Source organism: Somniosus microcephalus, chromosome 11 (genome assembly GCF_052327205.1).
Source record: "Somniosus microcephalus isolate GS21.2 chromosome 11, FLI_Smic_1.0, whole genome shotgun sequence".
Classification (NCBI taxonomy): domain Eukaryota; kingdom Metazoa; phylum Chordata; class Chondrichthyes; order Squaliformes; family Somniosidae; genus Somniosus; species Somniosus microcephalus.
The window spans coordinates 222094245-222109519 of NC_140997.1; the positions used below are offsets into that span (position 1 = coordinate 222094245).

The 15275-nt window shown below is 43.1% G+C and overlaps 1 protein-coding gene across 4 annotated transcripts in view; it reads left to right on the forward strand.

Annotated features, from left to right (window-relative positions):
* twf2 (twinfilin actin binding protein 2) overlaps positions 1-6898 on the forward strand; it is a 146913-nt gene extending 140015 nt beyond the window's left edge. For all 4 annotated transcript variants that reach the window (XM_086002006.1, XM_086002007.1, XM_086002008.1 and 1 more), the window contains one exon: positions 1745-6898. In XM_086002006.1, coding sequence (XP_085858132.1) covers positions 1745-1918 — 174 coding nt within the window. In that variant the 3' untranslated portion in view covers positions 1919-6898. The remainder of the gene's footprint in view (positions 1-1744) is intronic.
* The last annotated feature ends 8377 nt before the right edge of the window (positions 6899-15275 follow it).

Sequence of the window (15275 nt, forward strand, 5' to 3'; positions counted from 1 at the left end):
TAAGAGGCCAGTCAGGAACGGAGAGTTCAGGAGAGGGTATTGAGGCTTGAGGCAGTTACAGAGATGTGGAGAGGCAAGGCCACAGAAGGATTCAAACACAAGGATAAGAATTTTAAATTTGGGGCGTTAAGGGACTGGGAGCCACTCGAGGCCAGCAAGGGCAGGAGTGTTCGAGCATTATTTGCTGTGGGATAGGATAGGGCAGCAGAGTTTTGGTTGAGCTGAAGTCTACAGAGGATGGATGATGGGCTAGCCAGGAAACCATTGGCGCAATGGAGTCTGAAGGTGACAAAAGCCTCAGCGTTCACTGGTAGATGGGCTTAGGCAAGGGTCAAGACAGGTGATGTTACAGAGCTGGAAGTAGGTGGTTTTTATGATGGAGAGGTTATGGGGTTGAAGGCTATCAAGGAGGGGAATGGAGTCGGTGGTGAGAGTACGGAGTTTGTGGCGGGGGCTTCGGTCATCCCAATATTTAGCTCGAGGAAATTACAGCTCATCCAAGGCTGAAAGTCTGATAGCACAGAGGCAATGAAGGGATTGAGGAAGTAGTGGAGAGGTACAGCTGGGTGTTGTCAATGTGCATGTGGAAGCTGACGATTATGTCACCAAGGAGCATCATGTAGATGAGGAAGAGGAGGGGGCCAAGGAGATTCCAGAGGTAACACTGCAGCATAGGAAGAGAAAGTTTGCTAGCGATGGTCTGGTTACAATCGAATAGCTAAGAGTGGAACCAAACGAGGGCAATCCCACCAAGCAGGACCACAGGGGAAAGGCATTGGAGGAGGATGGTGTGATTGACCATGTTGAAAGCTGCAGACAGGTTGAGGAGGAATAATGTGCCACAGTCACAGAGAATGCCGTGCGTGACTTTGTTTAGAACTATTTTAGTGCTGTGGGAGGGGCAGAAACCTGAAGAGAGTTTCAAACGGAGATGCGGGAGAGATGAACATGGATCTGAGAGACAACAACATGATGGAGTAGCAGTTGGTGAGGATGGAGGATGGGTTTTTTGAGGAGAGGGGTGGTGATGGCAGTTTTAAAAGGGATGGGGACAGTGGCTGAGGAAAAGAATAATTTACAGTGTCAGCTAGCATGGGGCCAGGACGGGAAGATGAGTGGTCTGGAGTTTAGTGGGAATGGGATTGAAGGAGCAGCAGACTGGTCATGGGGATGACTGAGCTTGGAGGGGGCATGGGGTGAGAAACTGGAGAAAGACCTCACCCAAATGGCCATTCTTTAAGTGTGAATCTACACAGTGAGTAGAGGGAGTCACAACCTAACCCAATTCCACACACGTACACTTTGCAGCAGGGTTTACTTGATAGTAATCAAGAGCAGGAACCTTGGCTGATTTCCCACCCACCCCCCGCCCCCCTTTGATGGTATTAAAGCCAGTTGTAGACCTTCCACCAGCTAAGATCAACCAAAGGCCAAGTAACTGCATTGTGTGGTGTGGTACTGGGCTATACAGACCAAGGATTAAACCTGGGACCTTGCTGGTCTATAGAGCCCAGTACCACTCCACACAATGCTCCCCCAATTGCTAAGTAAATGCATTCATGGATTTTAATTATCATTGGAACCTCAAGGTTAGTTTATTACTTTGAAACCACTCTTGAGTATTCAGCGTACATGCTTTTTAAATTTTATGTGGGGAATTGTAAACACTTTGCCCGAGGTTCACAATTCAACTGGTCTGGAAATCGGTGAATAAAGACACCTATTTGAATTTGTCCTTTTTCAGATCGAGATAGATAATGGTGAAGAGCTAACGGCAGACTTCCTTTATGAAGAAGTCCACCCTAAACAGCATGCCTTCAAACAAGCTTTTGCAAAGCCCAAGGGACCCGCGGGAAAGCGTGGAATGAAGCGGATTATCAAAGGAGCTGGCGAAGCAGAGAATGGAGAGGACGTTTAAAAACAAAGACAGTCGGGATTAAGGGACTTTGAACTTTCTATTCTTTAACACTGAATTTAAAATTTACATTAGAATATCAATTTACATCAGTTGAACCTCTTTTTTTTGCCTTTTTCCTCCCAAAATACGATAAGCACCTTTTTTGAGTTTTAACTTTAATTGTTAGCCGACAGCTTGTTACAGGATTTTTGGGAGAGGTTTTGATTTGTACAAGGGCCGTCATGTCGTCGCCCTACGAAACACATAATAATTGGCGGAGTTTCATGGCAGCTGTGAATTTACTGCCTGGTTTACATGACAACAACACAAACCAGTCTAATATCCCATTTGCACTTGGGTCGGGTTCAGTTGGGAACTGTATGATCCCCACTGAATCCACTACCGAATGCACTACAGTTATCCCTAACCCAAGGAAGGCAGCAGGCGCTCTGTCAGATTCCCACCTAGGAGGGAAATTCAGTATGGTGCTTTTCAAGGTTTGACCAAAAGCATCAAAACATAATCTTTAATTTAAATGACAATAAATGGGGGGAAAATGCAACCATTTTCTTACAAACACTACATGCTATCCACATTCGGAAGTGCTATCTTAAAAATTGCATTACCTGTTATTAGAGATGGTAATCGGATGTGAGAACTTCAAAACTATGGGTCCTGAGAATTCATAGTCCAATTTTAAAAGGCTGGTGTGCAAGCTAGCAGTAGACCACTGGGGACCCAAATGCACGCTGCCATGGCACTGCCAGGGGCTCAGATACTTAATCCCTAACCCAAACTGACAGGGAGCTAAATCCATAAACTCACACTTGATCTCCCCCAGAGATGCTGGTGCATGCTCACCCCAGGGAAGTAGCTCATACTCTTCCAGCAGATTGTGAGGGAGTTGGAATACATAACCATTACCCGTTACCATGGAAAATGGGCACGTACGCTATGACCGGAAAACAAAAGTTGCAGTAAAAAAACCTGCCTGTGGAGTTGCTCCCAGCTCCGTTATTACTCTTCACCCTCTGCTGTACACATGGTTACAGTGGAAAATGACATCCTGGCTTATTTTCAAAGGGACAGGTGCCCAGTGTCGGCCAGTTTGGCTCGCCATCCATATTTACCTATTGTATATAATTATTAGAGTTCTGTACACAAGAGGAGCAGGAATTTGAATCACAATGTTCACCTGAATCTGATTCAGACCTATTTCCTGATTCTGAATTTGTGTATTGCTTTTTGTTGGAGTAGTGTAAGTTTTTACTCGAAGCTCATGTTGTAGTACTGTAAGTTAATTCACACAATGCACTTTGCTTCGGTGTAGCTGTAAATAGGGAATATATCTGAATTTACAGCTGTAGTGTCTGTGGGACTAGAACCATAGCACTAGAACTAATTGATTCAAGTAGATCCAGAGGTGAATTTAGGTAACAATTAATGAAAAGGTGTACATCAGAGAGGCTTTACTCTGCACCTATCACTGGCATTTCTTTTAAATGTGGAATTTTGCTCATTTCTAAACGATAATAAATTAATTTTAACACGTGTAAATCAAATGTGGAATTTTGCTCATTTCTAAAAGATAATAAATTAATTTTAACACGTGTAAATCACATCAGCTTTTTAATTTGTAACATCCATTAGTTGCTCTCGGCAGAATATCTACTTAGATGTGTGCAGACAGAGCAAGTCCTTAGTGTTTCTCGCTGTTTAAATTTCCATTTAATTGTCCGCTGGTATATAGTCAGTCACTTCATTGTTAAGGATCTCACGGTGTTCATCAACCCCTTTGCAAAGTGGAATTGTATTGACATAATTCTTTGGGGATTCGCCACTTGAATGAATGAGATCTTCTGTGGGGCCCTGCCTCGTTTTGTGTCTCCTCTGCTCCCGTTGGAAACGCAGAATGGTGGAGGTTTATCTAAAAAAAAAAATCATGAAATATTTAATATTTGGAATAAAACTGGAGAAATGACAGAGTACTCCAGCCAGTAATCCATTCCCACCCTTGCAATATCCTCTTCAGTTATTGAGAAACAAACCCATGGCCCAATGAACAGTCTCTTTCATTGGATGGCACTCTTGAAAGAAGCGCAGGGGAGTTCTCCCTGGTGAAATTGTATCCCTGAAACAACGCCACCAAAACAGATTAACTGTGAAGCACTTTGGGACAGCCTGGGGATGTGAAAGGTGCTCTGTAAATGGTAAGCTCTTCCTTTACAACACAAGCTATTTGTGAGATATGAGGGCCAAGGAAAGATTATTTTCAGCACAGCTCAGCTCAGCTCAGTTGACTTGAAAGTTAATGTGAACATCTCCAATCAGATTCCAAACATTTTTAATGTGATTAAAAGGCATCACATTAGAATTGTAGGAAACCAGTGTGTGTGTTACTGTTACCGTTCATTGCTACTTTATCATTTGGAACCGTTTATAGCTCTAACCACAGAATTGGTGTTTCCTTAGTTTATTCACTCCGCACAGATAAATTGGATTGAAGTAACCCTTTGCCCAAAACAGGTGATTTTACTCTGCTTTATCATCTTTGTTGCCATTTGCCTGAGAAATAAGTAATTCAGCTTGCAGCACATCCAATCGTTACCTTTGTTGGCAGCGACGGGACCATGAATGTGCCACAAAGCCGCGCCCCTTCCTGGAGACTGAGGGTTGCAAAGGCAGTCATGCATTTTGGTTGCTGTTGCAATGTACCGTTTTGCAGAGTGGCAAGACATGCGTTTGCTCCACACAGTTCCCCATGCAGTGAGCCCCACCCATTGTGGACACGCTGTGACAACTTCAAGATGGGATGAAGTCAGCTTTCGGGCTGCTCTTGGGTACTCCCATGATAAAGAGCCACCAGGAGGCAAGTTGCTTGCCCAGCCTCTCATCCCAGGGAGAATGCAAAGGGCCTCGAGAATGGAAGGTCATGAAAATCCAAACACGATTAGGGTGGCTGGGAGTGCAAGTTTACAATGAGGGGCTACAGAACCTGAGCTGCATTTGATCATGGATATAATGGAGCCCATTATCATACGTACTAATGGTGAAACGTGTTTGTTCAAGAATCTACCCCTCAAACCTGTTCATTTATATATAATATCAACTTGTTTTCTGTGTTCAAATTTTTGTGGACAATTACACTAAATAATTCAATGACTTAATTGCTATAATGTGGGCAGCATTAGGATGTGTAAAAATCTATTGGCACAAATCTCTTCTGAATGAGGGAGGACTGATGCAGAAACATTTTGCATTCAGCCCAGATCAATCAGGAGCCATTTAATTGTGGTTTCTTCATTTACTACGTTTGGCGACTGCTATCACCTTTACAGTGCTACCTGTCTGAATTGACATCTCGATTGACCATCGTTCATTCATTCCCTAGGTGCGTTTAATTTATTTAATTTCTCATACACTTAAAGATTCCATTGGTACACTTTTCTTGTACCAATTCTCTTGCTATTGTACTACAATATATCCAGGATATTAAATCACTAAAACAAAACCATATTTTTTTTTCAATTAAGCAATCTCTTCCCATCAGCGGGTGATTCAACGTCAAACTCATCTTAAAAGACTCCTGTCACGTGAAACGAGGCCACTTGGCAAAACTTAGCCATCATATTAGCGGCAGCACAAGCAGCAGATTCCGGCAGGGGAAAAAAAACTTGAAAATGGTAAAAGCCTAAGACTTTGTTATTAAAAATAAGCATCTGGAATTGCCGCAGGGGTTTTCTCAATTTCTCACCATAACGTCGTTGGAAGATCGACAGAAACCCTGGAGAAATGGCACAAAACATGCCATTTCTAGTACATTATGTCAGGGGATTGAGAGAACTCTGCAGAATTTCTACCCTAAGATGTTCAAAGTTCTTGTGAATTCTTCTGGCAAATTTGGTTTGATAATTATGTGGACGCCGTTGATTTAATTGACAGTACATCACTGAATTAAAGAACGCAACATTACCCCATCACATTGCCCAATGTAAATGATAGAAAGGCCAGACAATTTGAATATATGTGTATATATATCATGCTTTTCATCAATAGGAGATCAATGTTAATATAAAGATTTTAGGAAACATAAATGCAAATTAATTGATTCTTCAGTATAGCCTGATAGGCTTCATTTTCAGTTACCTTTTTCTTTGAAGGGACATTTTCTTGAATTTTTTTCTTCTGATTTCCCCTCAAATCTATGCTATTCTCGATCAAACAGCTTATTTCATGATCCGGGATATTTTTCAATGCCACTCTATGGTCAACTCACCAGGAAGCTTGCTCATTATATACTCTTCGAAGGAGCCAGCGCAGACTAAATGGGCCGAATGGCCTCCTTCTGTGCTGTACTATTCACTGATTTTCTCTTTCTATACTCACACACACACACACACACACACACACACACACACACACACGATGAAACTCTCTGCTCAGAGAAATCCAGAAAGTCTTTCAGTCAAGACTTTGCAATTGAACCTCCAGATCTCTTTGTAAGGAGCTGCGACTGGGGTGCTTTTCACTTGTCCTTTCTAACATTCTCTCAGACACTTCAAAGCCTAAACAGCTCTTGTGTATGGTAGCCTGCTGCAGTTTACAGTAACTTAATTTGCTTTTTTATTTGTTTCTGCTTTCTTAACCTGGAGGGAAATTCACCTTCATCTGAAAGCAGCAGGCAGACAGTAATGTTGCTTGATAAACACTAACTAACCCAGCTTTCTGCCTGTGGCCTCTTGTACAACGTGTTTGAGTTGCTGTTATAAGTAATTTCTTCACAATGCTAAAAGGAGCTCAAAGTGTCAGTGAATGGATTGTTTTGTGATGTTACTCTGGCTTGCCTCTGTTAAAGATTTTCTGTAGTCCAGTTACACCAGTCCAGGAAAAGTTACCTCTGGCCTTGCTATAAGGACCATGAGGTCATATTTTCCCCCTTGTTGATTGATTGACAAGAATTGCACAAATTCATGCCTTGTACAATAAATGTTTCTACAAGTTTTTAGTTCCTCTGCTGTCTTCAATCAAAACAAATCAGTACTTGTGGGTTATTTCCAACAGTAGGTTATGGTTGAGTAATTTACAGCTGACGTGCCTTTCTAAGAACATAGATACATAGAAGATAGGAGCAGGAGTAGGCCCTTCGAGCCTGCTCCGCCATTCAATGAGATCATGGCTGATCATCCAAATTCAGTACCCGGTCCCTGCCTTCTCCCCATATCCCTTGATCCCTTTAGCCTTAAGAAATATATCCAACTCCTTCTTGAATATACTTAATGAACTGGCCTCCACTGCCCTCTGTAGCAGAGAATTCCACAGGTTCACCACTCTCTGGGTGAAGAAATTCCTCCTCATTTCAGTCCTAAATGGCTTACCCCTTATCCTTAGACTATGACCCCTGGTTCTGGACTCGCCGGCCATCAGAAACATCCTTCCTGCATCTAGTCTGTCCAGGCCTGACAGAATTTTATAGGTTTCGATGAGATCCCCTCTCAATCTTCTAAACTCCAGTGAGTATAAGCCTAATCGACACAATCTCTCCTCATACGTCATTCCTGCCATCCCAGGTATCAGCCTGGTGAATCTTCGCTGCACTCCTTCCATGGCAAGAACGTCCTTCCTCAGGTAAGGCGACCAAAACTGCACACAATACTCAAGGTGTGGTCTCACCAAGGCCCTGTACAACTGCAGCAAGACATCCTTGTTCTTGTACTCGAACCCTCTTGCTACGAAGGCCAACATACCATTTGCCTTCTTAACCGCCTGCTGCACCTGCATGCTTACTTTCAGCGACTGGTGTATAAGAACACCCAGGTCTCTCTGCACTTCCCCTTCTCCCAATCTATTACCATTCAAATAATAATCTGCCTTCCTGTTTTTGCCACCAAAGTGGATAACCTCACATTTATCCACATTATCGTGCATTTGCCATGTTTCTGCCCAATCACCCAACCTGTCCAAATCGTGCTGGAGTTTCACGACATCCTCCTCACAGCATATCCTCCCCCCCCAGCTTTGTGTCGTCTGCAAATTTGGAGATATTACATCCAATTCCCTTGTCCAGATCATTAATCATTAATCACTGGCATCATCACTGGAAAATTCCAGGGATAACATTATTTTCTTCCTTCCCAATCACATTTATTCCTCTGCTGATGTAGCGTTCCTTAGATACCAATTAACCTCCAGAACCTTGCTCAGGTTGCCATTCTTAATAGGTGAGCCGAGACAGTTGAGTGTTGGCATGTTATTCAACTCTGGTCATCACAGCGAACCCGATCTAGTCTCAACTGATGCCCACACTTAACATGCTTCCACTCGGGGGTCACTAGACAACAATATAAGGGAAGGAACCAAGGTGATTTACCCGACCCTAGTCTAAGGATGCTAATGACTAATTGTAGCAGCCCTAGTATTGCCAGCTCACTCAAAACAGATCAGGAATTGAAACCAGGGCTTTTCCTGTTCATTCTCTCTCTCTCTCTCTCTCTCTCTCTCTTTGTGGTACTTGTACTGTTACTGTGTTAATACAGTCGCCTCTATTTCAATCAAAGGGTAGCTATAGTCATTTTATCAAAACGTCAGATTCAATTGATTATCTAACATTCCACTTGTCATTATAGCCATATTGAACACTGGCATCAGTAGAAAAGTGAAAGAGACAAGGTTTCTGCTCTTCATCACCATCCTACGATTCCTGCAATTAAATATTAGGAAGACCAAAGCCTTTGCTTTCAGTCCTCGCCATAAACTCTGTTCCCTAGCCACTGACTCCATCCCTCTCCTTAACATCTGTGTGAGGCTGAACCACACTTTTCGCAACCTTGGTGTCATATTTGAACCTGAAATGAGCTTCTGACCACATATCCGCGGCATAACTAAGACCGCCTATTTCCACCTCCATAACATCACCCATCTCCGCCCTTGCCTCAGCTCATCCTCTGCTGAAACCCTCATCCATGCCTTTGTTACCTCTAGACTTGACTATTCCAACAAACTCCTGGCTGGCCTCCCACGTTCTACCCTTCGTAAACTTGAGGTCATCCAAAACTCGGCTGCCTGTTTCGTAACTCGCACCAAATCCGGTTCACCCATCACCCCTGTGCTCGCTGACCTACACTGGCTCCCAGTTAAGCAAAGCCTTGATTTCAAAATTCTCATTTGTTTTCAAATCTCTCCATGGCCTCGCCACTCCCTATCTCTGTAATCTCCTTCAGCCCCACAACCCTCCCGAGATATCCGTGCTCCTCTAATTCTGCCCTCTTGAGCATCCCAGATTATAATTGCTCAACCATTGGTGGCCTTCTGTTGCCTAGGCCCTAAGCTCTGGACTTCCCTTCCTAAACCTCTCCGCCTCGCTACCTCTCTTTCCTCCTTTAAGACGCTCCTTAAAACCTACCTCTGACCAAGCTTTTGGTCATCTGCCCTAATTTCTCTTTGTGGCTCGGTGTCAAATTTTTTGTCTTAAAATACTCCTGTGAGGCGTCTTGGGACATTTTACTACATTAAAGGTGCTATATAAATACAAGTTGTTGTTGGGTAAGGATAGAATGAGACTTGACTGCGATTACCCCGCCACATAGCCTGCCTATGCTCACACTATTCAAGCTCACTTAGGCAAAGTATAAGGCATGTGGCAGGCTCCTTTGTAGCCAGCATGAGTGAGCTCATTCAGTACTGGAAGGGAAGAAAATAAATTCAAAGGTTGGTGGGGGAATGGAAACTAGGCCCTTATCTTACTGAGGACTCAGACTTGATCATTAACAGCAGCGGTGGGTCTTTATTAAGATTATACAATGAGGACACACACTTCGAGACACACAGCCCCGAATAGATCCTGCATTACCCGGGCGCCGGTCAGCGTAGTGGGTGTGCGAAGGATGGTATCTTCACGTTTCTTCCTTCTTCCTTGGTCGGATACGCACTCTGGGTTCCTTCCTACCACTGCCCCGAAGGCTATGATGTGTCCTCAGTTATACCCTTTTCCTTCATCACATTTCCCAGTTGAATCAATCAATTCTTCCGCACGTACACATTTAATGGTTCTTTAACTCTGGCCCATTGTAGGATCTCCTGCTTTACTGTTCTTTCAGACCTTTTGCGATCCCAGTGGTCAAGGGTCAGCTCAACAGTTGGCTATTTGTGATTGTCTCCAAGTTAAAATAGCTTAGTGTTCCATCAGCTTAGGTTAGTCATTTTGATACAGACACTTCTGCAAAATCAACATAGGTTATTCTTGTCGTTTGCAAGCTCGATCTCTATCTTCTATGACAATCATCTCGCAACTGATCTCTGTACCAGCCTCTCGACAGTTTTCTCATCCAGATCTTGCATGTCCCCACCTCGAGGCGGAGGAATCCTTTCCGACTCCTCACAATCATATCCTTAATTACTTCTTAAGTGGCGTAGCCAGCTCCAATTTAATTGTCTGCCCTTTTATTCAATCATCTTGTTAAGCAGAGAAGATGTTATGTATGTGCTGACACTGATTTGGTGGCATGTATACTGCTGACAAATTCAACACTACTGTGTATCATTTCAACAAGTAATCATAGACTCAAAAGGTTCTCTAGCTCTCCCATTACCATTATGCATCCCGTGGATGTTCTTGCTGAGTATCATTTCCCGCTCGCTTCCATTGTGATCTCCACCCTGAATTTTAGAAATCCGAATTCTATGTCCCTCTTTCCTTTAATTTCAATCCCTCCGATTGGTACCAAAGCGTTTAACTTTTTTAATAAAACAATATAGAGATAGTTTCGCTATGGAGTATGTCAGTGCCTTGAATAAAAGTTGTCTCGCTGTCCTAAGCCACATTAACCATTTCACGTTGTGCTGTTGTCAAGTAACTGAGCATGTCTGAGACCCATTCTGCAGTGCATCTTCACTATGCATTTCCGCATGCTAGTTGCCTCATGCGCAACATATATTTGCACATCCCAGTATCATACTACACTTGACATCAGATACAAGCCATTCCTGGGCTTTTTAAGTTATCTTATCAAAAGAGCGGCGATCTTCTCTTCTTCCTCTGCATGGTCCCAATGTCTAGGGTAGTGGCCAGGCTATCAAATACTTGTCCTTATTGTTCAGTATAGGCAAAGACACAAACATCTCCAAGAGAAACATAGCAATTTAGGATTCTCACCTACACTTTCCTGACTTTCCATAGAATTTACATTGATACCAAATTCAAAATCTTTTCCTGTTTCCTAACCCCTGTTCCAGTTCCTGCAATTCACTCAAAATCACCTAGGAAATGATTTTAGAAAAATTCCCATCATATTGCCCTTTCATCTCATTCAGGAGCCCTGGCGAAACTTTACTGTCCAATACATTTAACAAAAGTTCCCAAATCAATCCAAGTTATAAACACACTTTTGTTCATTCTTATTAGACTCTTTATTGATTTTTACAAAAGAAAGCAAAAGTAACAATTACATTTGGATGCACGCATTTATCTTTCCCCTCAAACAATGTGTCTTGGAAGATATCAGTTGGAAAGGCAACATCTTAAGTTCAATTTTTTGTCACACCTTGAAGCCATTTTATATCCATTGTGGCTTTTTTGCGAGCCCAATGGGTTAATTCGTCATTTGTCAATTTCTGATACCTTTCCGTCCGATTAAAAAAACTTAAGATATAAAAATGCCGTACACAACTGCTTCCTTATACAAGGACGTCTTCTTGGTCAGGCAATTAGCCACCAAATCCTTACTACTTAATTTACTCAACTTTTTTTCTAATGCTACCTCCACGTTTTGCTTCTTAGACATGACTGTGACTGATTGTACAATCCAACAAGAGCACCGTTACTCAAGTCCTACCCCGGTCCTTCAAACCATTAGGATCGACCGCAAACCAGTATGTGGTGGGTATGTCGTGGTTACTAGGAGTTTACGACCCAAAATCTAACTCACTCGCACAACAACCCTGTTGCGGTCCCATCTGAGTTGCCAATTGTAACAATACTAAGGACTCGGACTTGATGTTACTAAACAGCAGCGGTGGGTCTTTATTAAGATTATACAATGAGTACACACACTTCGAGACACACAGCCCCGAATAGATCCTGCATTACCCGGGCGCCGGTCAGCGTAGTGGATGTGCGAAGGATGGTAACTTCACATTTCTTCCTTCTTCCTTGGTCGGATACGCACTCTGGGTTCCTTCCTACCACTGCCCCGAAGGCTATGATGTGTCCTCAGTTATACCCTTTTCCTTCATCACATTTCCCAGTTGAATCAATCACTTCTCCTGCACGTACACTTTCAATGATTCTTTAACTCGTATCTGGCCCATTGTTGGATCTCCTGTTTTTTCTGTCCCTTCAGACCTTTTGCGATCCCAGTGGTCAAGGGTCAGTTCAACAGTTGGCTATTTGTGATTGCCTCCAAGTTAAACTAAGCATTCCTTCAGCTTAGGTTAGTCATTTTGATACAGACAATACAGACACTTCTGCAAAATCAGCACAGGTTATTCTTGCCGTTTGCAAGCTCGATCTCTATCTTCCCTGACAATCATCTCGCAACTGATGTCTTTGCACCGGCCTCTCGATAGTTTTCTCATCTAGATCTTACACCTTGATCCCTCTTGAAACTACTTTAACACCAAAATTTGATGTGATAATGAACCGGTTTAGTCATATGGCTGTCAGTTGAGATTATCATGTATTCATATTGTTAAAAGAAAGAAGAAAGAAAGACTTGCATTTATATAGCGCCTTTCACGACCACCGGATGTCTCAAAGCGCTTTACAGCCAATGAAGTACTTTTTTGAAGTGTAGTCACTGTTATAATGTGGGAAACGCGGCAGCCAATTTGCGCACAGCAAGCTCCCACAAATTGCAATGTGATAATGACCAGATAATCTGTTTTAGTGATGTTGGTTGAGGGATAAACATTGGCCCAGGACACCGGGGGGAACTCCCCTGCTCTTCCTTGAAACAGTGCCGTGGGATCTTTTACGTCCACCTGAGAAAGTAGACGGGGGCCTCGGTTTAACGTCTCATCTGAAAGACGGCACCTCCGACAGTGCAGCACGCCCTCAGCACTGGCACTGACGTGTCAGCCTAGCTTTTTGTGCTCAAGTCCCTGGAGTGGGATTTCAGTTCACAAATTCTAGTTTTGGTTTCCTCATGAAAGGGACTGTATCTCTGTAAAGTAGTATTGACGTCCCAACAAATATCTTTACTTTCATATTTAAAATACCGAATCTTTCAAGGATAAATAATTCTAGACTTGTAGCGCTTAATTACAGGGCAATCCAAAATGCCAGAAGATCCAGTGACAAAATTAACGGGTAGATATGCCCCTGTACTATCCCTGAAAATAAATCTTCTGCCTTCCGCACTCACATCTCGGTTACCGTGTCAGCCATGGCTCAGTTGGTAGCATCCTCGCTGCTGAGTCAGAAGGTTGTGGGTTCAAGTACCGCTCCAGAGACTTGAGCACAGAATCTAGGCTGACACTCCATTGCAGTGCTGAGGGAGTGCTGCACTGTCAGAGGTGCCAACCTTCAGATACGACGTTTTCTCTCTCAGGTGGACATAAAAGATCCCGTGGCACTATTTCAAAGAAGAGCAGGTGTCCTGGTCATTTATCCCTCAACCAACATCACGAAAACAGATTATCTGGTCATTATTAATTTGCTGTTTGTGGGAGCTTGCTGTGCGCAAATTGGCTGCTGCGATTCCTACATTACAACAGTGACTGCACTTCAAAGGTACTTCATTGGCTGTAAAGTGCTTTGGAACGTCCTGAAGTCATGAAAGGCGATATAGAAATACAAGTCTTTTTCTTTTTTCAATCTTTTCCCCCACTGCCACAAACTGCGTTTTTGAGTACTTAAATTTTCTTTCAAGAGCAACTAAATTGATGGAACCTTGGGTAAAGCTGCAACTTACCTTACAACAACTCCTGTCCCCTTGCACTTTCAGGCTAACTCCTTGTCATTACAACCTATGTTCAAGGCTGTGCCTTTCTTGGTGGGATTATATTACATAGGAGATACAGCACAGAAACAGGCCATTCGGCCCAATCAGTCCATGCCGGCGTTTATGGTCCACTCGAGCCTCCTCCCATCTTTTCTCATTATCTGTCTGTTTTTGCTAGTTTCCTAGGGTGGCATATATATAATGCACACGAGCAGCATTTAAGTGAATATCTATATGAAGTAGGATGCTTGCCAGTTACTCAAGGGGAGTGAAGGTTAAGAGGAGATTTAATAGAGGTGTTCAAAATTATTAACCAGAGGACACAGATTTAAGATACAGTCCCCACTACTTGAAATGGGTAGTCGCTTATATCGGCTAAAAAGCGCTAACAAACCCATTTGCATTAACATCAATTTCAAAGTTGCCGGTCATGGCATCTGAAGTGCTCTGTTTATTTTGGGCAGAAACAGCTGTACTCATTCCCTAGTTTGCACCTCATTAAGGTGCACTTAATGTAATAAAAGAGCCTTATTGGGGCAGGTTTCATTTTAATATTTAATATTTTCAGATGAGAATCCTTCACCAAAACCTGCTGCACTGTCGGAGGTGCTGTCTTTTGGATGAGACGTTACCAGGAACGGAAGGTAGTGGTTATGTTACTGGACTAGTAATCCTGGCCTGGGCTAAAGATCGAGAGACGCGAGTTCAAATCCCACCACGGCAGCTATGAAATTTAAATTCAGTTAATTAAATAAATCTGGAATATAAAAGCTAGTATCTGTAATGGTGACCACGAAACTACTGGATTGTCGTATAAAACCCATCTGGTTCACTAATGTCCTTTAGCGAAGGAAATCTGCCATTTTTACCCAGTCTGGCCTACATGTGACTCCAGACCCACAGCAATGTGGTTGACTCTTAACTGCCTCTCTGAAATGGCCGAGCGAGCCACTCTGTCGTATCAAACTGCTGCGACAAAGTCATTGTGGAAGTACCTTCACCACACGGACTGCAGCGGTTCAAGAGCAATTAGGGATGGGCAATAATTGCTGGCCTTGCCAGCGACGCCCACATCCCGTGAATGAATAAAAAAGAACAAGGCCACGTCTGCCCTCTCAGGTGGATGTATAAGATCCCATGGCACTATTTCGAAGAAGAGCAGGGGGCGTTATCCCCGGTGGCCTGGCCAATAATTATCCCTCAACCAACATCACCAAAACAAATGATCTGGTTCATTATCTCACTGCAGTTTGTTGGCGCTTGCTGTGCCACACATTGGCTGCTGCGTTTCCCTACTTTAGATATCCCTATTACGGACAGACCAAAACAAAGACGGAACTCTTACCTTTCCAGTGAATCCGTGCCTACAGTCCATCAGCTGTAATAAATGTCCCAAATTTGAAAGCTATCTGGTTAAATATAGTAGCCATGGTGTGGAGATG